The sequence below is a fragment of the Asparagus officinalis genome, chromosome 3 (genome assembly GCF_001876935.1).
Source record: "Asparagus officinalis chromosome 3, Aspof.V1, whole genome shotgun sequence".
NCBI lineage: Eukaryota > Viridiplantae > Streptophyta > Magnoliopsida > Asparagales > Asparagaceae > Asparagus > Asparagus officinalis.
Window position 1 is genome coordinate 94,881,039 of NC_033796.1, and position 12,185 is coordinate 94,893,223.

At 37.0% G+C, this 12,185-nt stretch overlaps 1 protein-coding gene across 5 annotated transcripts in view; it reads right to left on the bottom strand.

Annotated features, from left to right (window-relative positions):
- LOC109834484 (glucose-1-phosphate adenylyltransferase large subunit 1, chloroplastic) overlaps window positions 1-10,397 on the bottom strand; it is a 24,902-nt gene extending 14,505 nt beyond the window's left edge. Inside the window, exons 1-4 of one of the 5 annotated variants that reach the window (XM_020402510.1) lie at window positions 9,740-10,397; window positions 3,070-3,292; window positions 2,851-2,964; window positions 1,784-1,957 (exon numbers count right to left, since the gene is read on the bottom strand). In XM_020402510.1, the coding sequence (XP_020258099.1) occupies window positions 1,784-1,957; window positions 2,851-2,964; window positions 3,070-3,282 (501 nt within the window). In that variant the 5' untranslated portion in view covers window positions 3,283-3,292; window positions 9,740-10,397. Of the gene's footprint in view, window positions 1-1,783; window positions 1,958-2,850; window positions 2,970-3,069; window positions 3,375-9,739 lie in introns of those variants that run through there. The other 4 variants (XM_020402511.1, XM_020402512.1, XM_020402513.1 and 1 more) reach the window with 4 other exon arrangements.

Genomic DNA, 12,185 nt, shown 5'->3' on the forward strand with positions numbered 1-12,185 from the left:
ATATCCGTATTCAGTATAAAGCAGTAGTCAATGTGAATGCTTAAGTGCCTCAAAACAATAAGAGATTGAATAAAAAGGCTATCATTATAAAGTAGAGTAAGGTGAGGAATGCATCATATTGCCAGAGTAGAAGATCGCAAGCAAGAGTGTGAATTTGGTTAAGAAGGCTGCAAGTTGAGCAAAGAAATGAATTAAGGAAGGTGATAATGCAACTAAATCTAGGGTGAACAAGTGAAGTCAGCGCCATATCGTTCATGGAACCGTAAATTCCATAAACCAGTAAGGCGTTGAAGGCATCAAAGAAAGGAGCGGACATGTAAATATAGATGTGTCGATCCTTAAATAAATGTTGAATCCTGATTTACATAACTCTCTTTCATATTCTCGTTTTACACTGTGGTACAGATGAAACCATGATGCCATCATGCTACTTCACATGTTGAACAAACAGCTACAAATGAAACATTACCAATAAAATTAGCATTAGCAGCATATATCGTTAGTACACATATCAACTATTGAAGCGCATTGCTATCTTGGTGACTTGTAAGATAAGTGCAATAAGGAATATTTGTGAGTGTAATTTACCTCTTTTTATGTCAAACGAATTTCTAGGCATGTCTAATGTGGATATAGGGAAACTGTTTTATTTTCTTAAGATATGATTCTGTAATGATTTAAACCTTGTGTTATAATGATCCAAATATTCAAATGCTGTGAAAGTAAATTAACCTAAGCATAGCTTCCTGAGCAAACAATGATTTTATATTTTCCAAAGGAAAAAACTTAAACAGCTAGATGGGCAATTTAGTGATTATATGGAATTATTCATTTTTAGGACGTAGCGCGATTAAATGGATATCACATGCAACTGAACTTGAATTGCAATTGCAATCCATAAAAAGGTTAGTATTGTAACAGTATGTATGACTAATTTAAAGGGTAAATTACACTAAACCCGCAAGAACTTTCATTGTTTTTCAGCAGACCCCCATTAGGTTCTAAAATAGCAGTAAATCTCCAATAACTATTGAAATTGCAGAAAACCCTAAATAAGTTCTGTGTTCCACACGTAAATGCAAAATGTGGACTAATGCCATCATGAGGGTTATCTGCAAAATGCGGAAACCAATTGGGGATTTTCTGCAATTGCATTAGTTTTTGGGAGTTTAGTTCGATTTTAGAAGTCATTAGAAGTTTACTGAAAAATACTGAAAATTCTTGGGTGTTTAGTGTAAGTTACCCTAATTTAAAATATTTTTCTGATCTCTTCAAAACTATACACGTAATAGAGACCTTTTGATGTGAATAAGAATCAATTTTGAAGACAGCAACTATAGTTTTGTGGTATTGTTGTTTGTATGTTTGGAGATTGTGGCCTGGAAAAGGTAGATGGGCACCTTTCTTTCTTTATTTATTACGTTTCAAGTGACATATACACTGACTCCAAGTTAGAACCCTTTCACGTACAGAAGATTAATCTATATAACCCAAGTGATTTTCTCTATAAGTTATTAGGCTTCCATATTAATAATAGAAAAGCCTCCGCAATAAATTTAAAGTGGAAAGCATTGCATTATTATCTACATGGAGGATGGAAAATGTGATAAAAATCATACTATCACAAAAAGAGTAAAAAGAACAAAAAAGAATTTAACATTAACTGTTATGATAGTAAAATCAGCGAGTGAAAATGCTACACTACACCTTGTATAATTATTAAACTCAATTCCATCCACAAAAATTAGTTAAATAGAAAACCCCAAATTAAAGTAGAATGTACCTCAACAAAGCCATCTCCAAAGCTCATTCCATTACTGAAATTGTAAGCCCGTGCAATATGTCTATTTAACGATGCAGAATTAAACTGTGTAAGAATATATACTTTATTGATTCCGCTGTTTATACAGTTGCTCATTGGTACATCGATCAATCGATAAGCACCTCCTATAGGAACCTGTCGAAAATGAGCAGAGTATATGCTCATATATGTCAGTAGACTTTGTCAATTATATTTCAAATAAGTTACACGCAATTATGGAAATTCTCATCTAGTTTATAAAACATGGAGATAACAGAGCCATCATAAGATTAGCTTTGTTTTGTGAGTTTTGGTCCAAAATATACATGATAGGCAAGACAGCTGAGGAAAATGCAACTTAGAACTTAGCACCATTGGCATACCTTATCCCATTCTTTGATTAATAATAATGATATAATAGAATCTTGCATCAATTCTTACAGGCACAAGAACTAAAGAAGGTGTACAGAAATGGCAGTAAATTTTGCCAACTTGAGAGGAAAAAATTTCAAGAAAAACCCATCAAAGATTTTATAAATATGGGTTACAAGATTTCAATATTATCAATTAACTGCCAGAGTATCCATCTTGAGTTGGATCAAGGAAATGCTTATGAAACAAGTAATACTTCAGAGAACTCCTAAAGAATTACCAAGCACAAGCTAGTAGTCCAACTAAGCATTAGAATATTAGGTGATCTATTGATGATCAGACAACATTTGCATACTTGCACATGTTAACGAAATATAAGTTAAACCTTTGTCGCATTATTTGAGTCAATCCAAGAAGCATAATTGCACTTGCAAGTCCCAGTCGCTCAAAGAAAATAAAAATTTAGAAAAAATATCTTGTGGAGAACAAATATAACCTAAGTCGAGCAGCATAGAATAGTTTCCTCCTTGTCCTTCCTTTTAGTAAATAAGATAAGTTGAGGTAACACATCTGATGAGTTTACAGGATGCGCTTTAAGACCTTAAAGCTACGTAATGTTACCTCATAAATTAATCCCTTGTAAGAACTGAAAGATGCCTTTAAAGGGTTGTACTTACAGCTGGTTTGGCTCTCCGCTTAGTAAGAGGGAAGAGACGGGTTCCTGCTCCACCACCCAAAATAATAGCAGCAACCGTCCGAGGGTCCTTCCTCTCCATTTCCAAATCTCTAAGCTGCACTAACAAACATAAGTAGGGAATTAGCTCATAAAATGCAATATTACATATCAAATAGTGCAATACAAGTAAACAAAGGGAAAATTAGGGGGGAAAGGGCACCTTGACCTCTGCTCCAATATCAGCAGTGGTAAGAGACGTCTTAACAGCCAATTGCTGGTACTTCTTCTTCTTTGTAGTCGCAGCGAAACAATGTAGCTTCTTGCCCATAGCCTCGCCGTCGCTGAACTTGGCGGGGCCTGGCCTGGACCTCATTGGGTGAGCAGAGGGAGAGAAGCTTGTCATCCTGCTGCTGCTGTTCATGCACAGCTCCATTCTCTGCTACCTGGAGAGGGAAGGAGAAAGGAGAATAATGTGAGGATGAGAGTGTTGAATTTTTGAATGGGCATGATATTGGAGGGTTTTGGTCTCTACATTATCCTAGAGGAAATCCATGATGACCACTCAGTTAAATTTGGGACCTCTGGTATGGGTCCCTTTTCTGAAGCATATGCTCTCAATGCTCCAAATTTCAGATACAAACAAAGAATTTCAGGCCACAAAACAACAGTCCGTGGAACAGTAATAGAAAAACACACCTCTCTCCTTGTTGTTGTAGGAAAAATGCAGGGGATATTTAGCTAAGTAACAGTCAATTTTAAGAGGGGACCAAATGTATGAAAGTGGTTCTTTTGAAGTAAAGAGTACATCCAATTCAGCAACACAGTGTACAAAACATTTATTAGCATGAAAGATAAAGAGTGAGATTCAGGAATAAAAATGATATAACACTTATTATTTTACTCTTACCACAAAAAAAACATTAACAACTCCTTCATAAATATTTTCTTTCGCTGTTTTCGATTCAGCCCCCAGTTCAATCCTTTCGATTGTAATTTTTTTACATGGAAAAAGTCACTAGCATGCTTTCAGATGTTATTTCATCGAAGATACATCTAAATTCATGAAAATGCTTCACTTTCACAGTCACATATTCACTTCCTCCAGTCTCCAGCCAGATTAGAATACTGCGCTCTTTTTCCTCTTCTTTCCTTTTTTTTCCCCTTGTCAAGCATGGTGAATCTGAATAGTGTTCAAAGACGATATCTAACTCATAATAACAGACACTCTGCTCATGAATGATTTAACAGAAACATTAGGACATATTAATACAATATATTGCCTTGTTTAAGCATGCTCTTGAAAGGATCCTTAACAGCCGTGCTATTCCTACTGTAAGGAATAAAGGCATGGACATAAAAAGGAAGGAAAATTAACAAAAAGAGTTGGAAAGCTAAAAACACTATGGCATCTTTACACCCTCCTCTCACCAACCAAACATTCAGAAAAAAGAGAACTGAACCACATTGATCAGTTTCCTCCAGCATTGCCAGCTTGCAAAAAATCCTTGCTTCCATCATTTTATTCCTTCAAAAGGAAAACACATCCCTCATTAATGCCAAAAAAAATTCTTGAAAGAAATTAATTACGACTATGTCACATAAGAGAAGCTTCTTCTGTACTTGTAGTTTCATGTGTAGGGTCAATTATGGTCTAGTGGTCAGCAGCAACAGATACATCAGAGAACTATCAACTTGCCTAGTCCTGAATAATAAAGACCAGCCAGGTAAGTTATCAGCAATAAATTATGAGCTTTGATATAAAACATGTCCATATAAATATTATTGTACTGCATATATAGAATATCTCTCCTTAGTCAAAAACAAGGGAAATTTGCTTGTTTCCAAAGCTGCTGTTTTATGGCTTCATCAAGTCATCAACAGCATTAGCATCACGTTTATATTTGATGTGTGCTCTAAATACCCAATTAGCGTATTCATGGAACACCCTCTGTAATAAAATAGGAGAGGAGAAGGATGAAATGAAGTCACTATGTTTGTGCTCAAAACACCATCAATTATGAAAATGCACTATCAGAAGGGTTATGGTAATAACTTCCTAGTCCCAAATTACATGCAAGTGACGACATAAACAACTCATGACTTTTTTACGCCTCAGTATCAAGTACTTGCTTTATTTAGAAACAGAAACAGACAAAGTATATATGTGAATCTGTGATTTAAACTTCATGGAATAGCAGAAGACAATGTTTTGTTCTGTTATTTTCATCGCAATGTATCCAATATCTAAGTTAAAAATTCTTAACATGTCTATAATTATTCTATGGTTCATTTAGAATATCATCAAAGGGGTTCTACTTTCTTGCAAGCTCCACAAATTTCTTATAAGCACTGTGTAAGGGTCCTTTTGGATGTCAAAACAAGATAGGAATACAATGTAGTTTGATAGCATCTATATGATGAGAACGCCTTATAAAGTGTTACTAGCTTATTGGATCTAGATATGAATCTTAGTAATGGATCCTCTTCCTTATGAATCTAGATATGGATATTTAGAGATCATAGCTCAATAACTTGATAAATTTTTATGTAGAAAACTTTGCTTAGTTTTTGTTAAATCACTACTTTCGGCTTCCTATGATTTGGAGAAACTTAACTGGTCATATATAAACATGCTTGACATTGATTAAAGTAGAGAATGTGGTAAACAAGAAAGAGGAGTAAATTTTAGATCCTTAAATGCGTGATGATCCTCAAAGAATCTTACAAGTGTAAGTGGATTGGAATGTTGATCTTGTAGGATCCATCCTGAGTCTGACGTAAAGAGTAGTTGTGATAATCTAGAATTTATTGAACTTGCCAAAAATACAAGTGGCCTAATCCTTCCTATTTATCCCTTCATTAGTAAGTAAAACAATATCGGAGGTTTTTCTAACTGTCAGTAGGTTATCGAGTGCATGAAAACTAAGTTGAACATCCAAATTGCTTAATTATCTTAAAAGCAGTTCATAAATCTGTACAGCTTCAAGCACTTGAACATGGTACCACTCACTATTGATAAACGTTTACTATATCCAGAAGATAAATATCTTCCAGAAACAAACGTCTTTAGATCTTCAAATGGCCACAAGAAGCCAGGATAGAATTGACAGATTAACTTGTGTCGAATACACATGCAAGTATGCCATCTCAAACATGGAAATTCTTTAAGTCTAAGACTTGCTTGCTGTAAGGGCGAGTTGTGTTTTTGTCTTCCATATCAGAAGAAAAGAAGTTCAAAGAATCACCTTTCTGTGAGGATACACTTGCTTCATTATAGCCATACAAGGCATTTCAAGGAAAGGGAAGAAAGGACTCAACTATAAAGATACCTACTGCCCTATAGATGTCGTGCACGTATGCCATCCATGAGGAGAGGGTGACAAGCCATGGAGCACTATTATGCGTTCTGCCTCTTTTCTGTTGGAGGTAGAATCTAATACCCTCCTAATGTATCTTTTCCGTTGGAGGTAGGATATTTTACCATCACCCTAATATTTCTCAAATATATAATATGAGTGCCACTCTGGAGAAAGTGAATGACATATAAGCAGATATATTACCCTCACCCTAATATTTCTCAAACATATAATATGAGTGTCACTCTGGAGAAAGTGCATGACATATAAGCCATTCTAAAAACTTGACTAAGGAGCACATACATATCTTGCATGTGTAAACATAAATTTATACAGATACATGTTTCAGAAGTTTTCAATGACATGTGGATCCCATTACCACTGATAGATGAATAAAACTCCTGGCTAGTTCATGTCTCCATGTTGCTTGCCATTCAGAGTCTTCTTAGGGTATGAAAACCTTGGTGAACTGCCCTTTATAACATGACCCAGAGGTTGACTCTTCTACAAGCTGCAGCCGTATGTAGGTTTAATCTAATCCTTAACTCTGTGTCATAGTTTTCTCGGCTAGGAATTTGGCACTAATTCAAAAGACTGATGTTAAGATTGTAAAAAAAAATTCTTCCTCCCATGGATTCTTTCTCATTTTCATCATACTGCTTAACCAACATTGATCTGTAAATATTTAGACAATGGTAATATTTCCAAAATAAGTATGTGATATTTACTTTACAGTTCACTTTAATCAACAGACCTTTAATTGACAAAATTGCTAGAACTAAGACCTGTATGCAATATCAAATATTACAATTTGATGGTGGTACATAATTTTGGTGATTTGATGACCAGTATATGACCTACCAGGTGACCCCAAGTTTCTTCCACCCACTTCACATAGGGGAATCTTGACTTGTCGCCAAATTATCAGTCAACTACAGGGAAGCAATCCCAGTGTAAGCTTTATAACTTTCGAATCATTTGTAGTAAGAAAGCTCCGGGTCTTACTCAGAGGGCTAGAATTGCCTAACCGTGGGCCACAAATTAGATACCGAGTATCTCTCCTCCCGGTGAGATAGAAAAAAAAACGACTTGACTCGCCTCATTCAACCAGTAATTCAATTAATCAATCAGGTTCATACACAATTTAATTAAGGACTGCAATTTTTGAGTTCGTAAATAGCTGGAATCATTCAATACTGGTATCTTAAAATCGACAGACGTGTGAAAGGTAACCTGACAGGGAGCGGGAAACGTTTATCGCGTGTCATGAATCAAAAAACAAAGACAAAAATTAGTAGAGCACAATAATGACCAAATGACAGGGAGATTATAGAATAATAACGCAATTGAGAAGGAGATCATCATTTCCTAAAAGTAGGCAAGATGATGATAATTACCCAATTGGGACATGATTACAATGCAGCTATAGCTATAATTAGGAGTACATGTATATCTTTGGTTTGAACAAACTGCGCTACAAGTAAAACTACAGTAAATGAAGAATAGGCTTCTGGTGTAGCGTATTTGGATAAGCAATTTTGCATCGGAATCCTCACTACATATTGAGGTAACAGCACAATATAGCATTATCAAATAATACCAACAACTTCATTTGCAAAGGTAGCCAGATTGTACACCTCCAGGCTCCAGTAATTACCCCAAAAATGGGCCTTAGCTTATGCAGCTTCAGCTAGCGCAAGCAAAACCAAACAGGCCTGGAGTTGTAAATCCCATTCATGTTATACTGTCAATTGACATTGTAATGTTTGATAGCGTTGATTCATTGAATTTTTATTTTGTTATCAATTAACACGAAGCACGTTAACTCATATAAACTCATGAGATTGAAACCTTACTAGTTACAACGTACGCCAACTCAATAGAAAACTTTGAATCACAATATACCTGAAATACAAATCGACATATGCAACAAAAGAACTAATGATATTTGCCTCAAATTTTGTGGTTAAAAATCATGGAGTTCTAGTCACAGGTAACCAAAAGGACCCAAAGTTGAGCAAAAAAGTACAGAACAAGGTTATACAAGTTGATGACACATACACTAATTAAAATAAAGATCACAAAGGTCCAATTGCTAAAGTTAACTTTCCTTTAGCAATAAACAACTCAATGATATAGTAATTAACAGCAGTAAATGGATGTTTGCCTGCAGAACAAAAGGAAAGATTAAAGCCAAATGAAACGCAAGAGAAATAAAGTCAAACAGACTAAAAACATAAAGAAAGACAAAAGACTCGACGAAGAAGCCTAAAACAAAGACTTTAAGATGAAAAGAAATATCAGGAAGTAACGAAAAGCAGTAAGACAAGATGAAAGACGTTATACTTTTTAGTTATATAGAAGAGAAGGGGAGAAAAAGAGGAAACTAAAGAGGGATGTTCTAGAATTTCAATAAGAAGAATGTTGCAAATCTGAAAGATCCTGGATAGTCTGAATGAAGGAAGTAATACTCAAAATTTCCAATAAGGCTTCCCAAATGACTAGATTCATAAGGGTGAAATATTATCAATCTCCATGCTCACCAGTTTTTACTTGCCTTTCTCATCTACTTTTTCCTCTTTAAAGAACATTGGCTGCACTCATTATTTCCTTCAACTAATGTACAATTTAGGAAGTGCAAACAGGGATTTGCCTATAGCAGAAAAGCCAGGCTCAATGTAAAGAGGTGGTGGGCTATGAGAAAAGATCTCAGGCTCCAGACCATGCTACAACCACTTGCCAAAAAGAAAAGAAAAAGTAACCAAAAAGGATGACATATTGAATTTGCAATAGAAAGCAAATTCAAAGGTTTTATTCTCTCCCATCAGATCAAATTTTCCCTGTCTCTTCACATCTCCATGCATAATTTCTGAAAATCAGTGGTTCGGTGTGGACCGGGATTGTGAACAGACGTCGAACCGGCAACGCGCTGCCGATAATCTCAATATTTTGATACGAATTTCTCGACATATTTTTTGGCACAACTTAAAAGAAAGGAAAAAATAATAGACAGGCCTCCCGAAAACTTTATTCTGTCTTCTAAAATATAGAATGAAAAGACAGGCTCTGTTGCAATTATTTAAAAGTGTTGCCGGGAAGAAACAACTCTATAAGAACTATCTTATATAATTATTATTAAAAAGCAACATGCGGAAGATTCTAAAACTGATACTCTACCGATTAGCCGGCTAAAAAAACACAAGAAAAGTCGAACAAGGTATCTCAAGGGTCACTAGGTCAGCATTGGTGCAGAAGTCATCACTCATAAATCACCGTCAAATATCATAATCAAGTTTTTACCCAAAATAAATATGAATTCGTAGGCATGAAGCATACCCAAGCCGAACCCGCGATAGGGCTTCCAAAAATATCTTCCACTTCAACGGTCAACAACCAACCAAGAATCAGTAAAGCGTGTACCCAATTAGCTTAATTATTGTAATAAATGAATCAACCATAAGCAATATTATACACAAAGAAAAAACCCATCAGTCCTATGAATGGCACGAATTCTAGAAGGAGATTCAAACGCACCTCCCGTCCGAGTACGGCCTGTTAGTCCCAGTGTGTAAAGCATCAGTTTATTAGAACAAGCTCTTGTCAAAACTTCCATCTTTTTGATTGCGAGCGGAGCGGCTTAAACGGTGGTTATTGGCATTGAGGATCATCCTACCGCTAGCAACAAGTTCGTAAGAGTGAGGTGAGCTCTTCAAAGTATCTAACAAATGGGACCGATCGAATGAATCCGGCGCAAGGAAATCGATGAGGATGGAGGGAACCCAAACCTCACTGCAAACACGCGACTGACGCTCCGTTCGGTCAATGTTGGATTGCGACGTTTTGACCGAGCAATGTTCTCGGAGACCCGATCCACTGCGGCGGTCCGATGCAGAAACCGCGCGCCGGCGCCAAATGCACGGGCTTTCTCAGCGACATTCCGTCAAGCACCCTCCGTACGACCCAACCAGACATCGCGGGGCCTCCTTCCTCTGACGATCTCCAGTGAGCGCGCCGGATCTGGCCCTACAAAAGATCCCGTTTTTACCGAATTTATCGATTAACTATCCAACAAACCTCCAAAAATCGTCGCCTCCGCGGTCTCAGAATCCAGCCTCAGCCGAGGGAAGAAGAGGAGACCGAGTGGGCGGAGAGGGACGCTGAAAGATAAAAGTGAAATAGGCCCAAAAGTTGCGAACTTTTCGCTGACAGAGTTTGTCGTCCTTGCTGCGCTTTTTTTCTTTTATTAATTAATTTTTCCCTTTTATTTCTTGCTTTGGGGTTCGCGCGTAGGGGAGAGAATCGGGAAGAAGGTGGGGCCCATGGGCAATTATTGTCGTGGTGGGCTCCGTGTTTGTGGGGCCCACGCGGAAATGAGTGCTGCGTGGGCCCACGCGGGAATGGGTATTGCGTGGGCCCACCTTTGTGGGGAGTCCTTGTGGTGCTGCCGCTTCAGCCTTGGAGTAGGAGGAATGGGGTGGGCTTCCAAGTATCTAGTCTCTCTTCATTTTCTTGGCCTTTTTGGGTTATTTCGATGTTAGCCCCCCGCAAATTTGATATTTCGATATGAGGCCCCCAAATTTTTGAATTTGCTCTCAACCCCGCAACCCCGCACCCCTACCCCTCCCCCCCAAAAAAAACAAAAAAAAACAACCCCAAAAAATGCACACACACGAAAAATCTTCAATATGTCTATATTAGCCCCCCAAATCTTTGAGATTGATCTTAAGCCCTCAAAATTCTATTAGCATATTGAAATAAGTTCCCTAGCTAAAATCTAGTTGAAATGGGGAGGATATTCTATTTACTTTAACTTTTTCTGTGATCTATCAGCTAGACCCCTCTCGCAGAAACTCAAACTCATTAACCACTTTAAGTTATACACATAAGTTGTCCAAATCGTTTAATAAAACCCTAAATCCACAACAATTTCGACTTCACTTCTCCAACACCTTCCCAAACAACTCTCTTCAACCATGATCCCGACTTTGCAACAGACAAATTCCCCTTGGGAAGTGGAAAATTGATTTGAATTGGGGTTATATTAAACAGATTTGGAGAACTTGACATGCATAAGTTAAAGTGATTAATGGATTTGGGTTTGTGTTAGAGGAGTGTAACTAGCAAATAACTGGCAAATTACCAAAAAAATTAAACAAAATATTCCCTCCTAACCGGATTTTAAATAGGGGGCTTATTTCAACATGCTAATAGGATTTGAGGGGCTTGAGATCTGTCACGCCCCGCTTCCCAAAATACCGAGGAATCGGAACGTGAACAAACCCGCGACATATTAGATTAAGGTGAATAAATAAAAGACCATTTTTTCTCAACCTAATACGCTAAGCGTCAAGCAATATAAAATACGAAGTCACAGGTCCCCTGATCACAATTAGCAAGAATATAATAAATAACTCAGAATAGAAAAGAGTCATATCATAAATGGAATATCATCCGAGACAAGGTTTGGGTCAAACATGTCATTATTACAAAACAGTCCAACTAAAAATCTAAAAATACATAGTCCAATAGAATAAAAGGAAGTACAATAAAAAGAACTAAATCTCTCAAATACTAAAAGAGAAAATACTACATACGTAATCTAATATCCCTCAGCAACTACAGAAAAGAAATGACTAAGCTCCTACTTGCTCTTCTACTCCATCTGGAATACACTCCAGCTGCAAGGCATCTTCATATTGGACCTGTTCGTCCTCTAAATATGACATATACCAGAGAAAACAAGTGTACGTCAGCGTGCATGGCACACGGTAAGATCCCACAAGGAAGAAGAGAAACGGTCGAATGACCAATACAATGATAGTAATAATAAAAATAGAAGTATGCAACTGTAATTCCAACCACTAGATGCAAATCACCACTAGATTATAATAATCAATTAAATCATCCAGGAATGGGGTCATACTACTAACCATCCTATAATAGCTCACTGGTCCACATCTCAAATAGGTTAAAGTTCGCA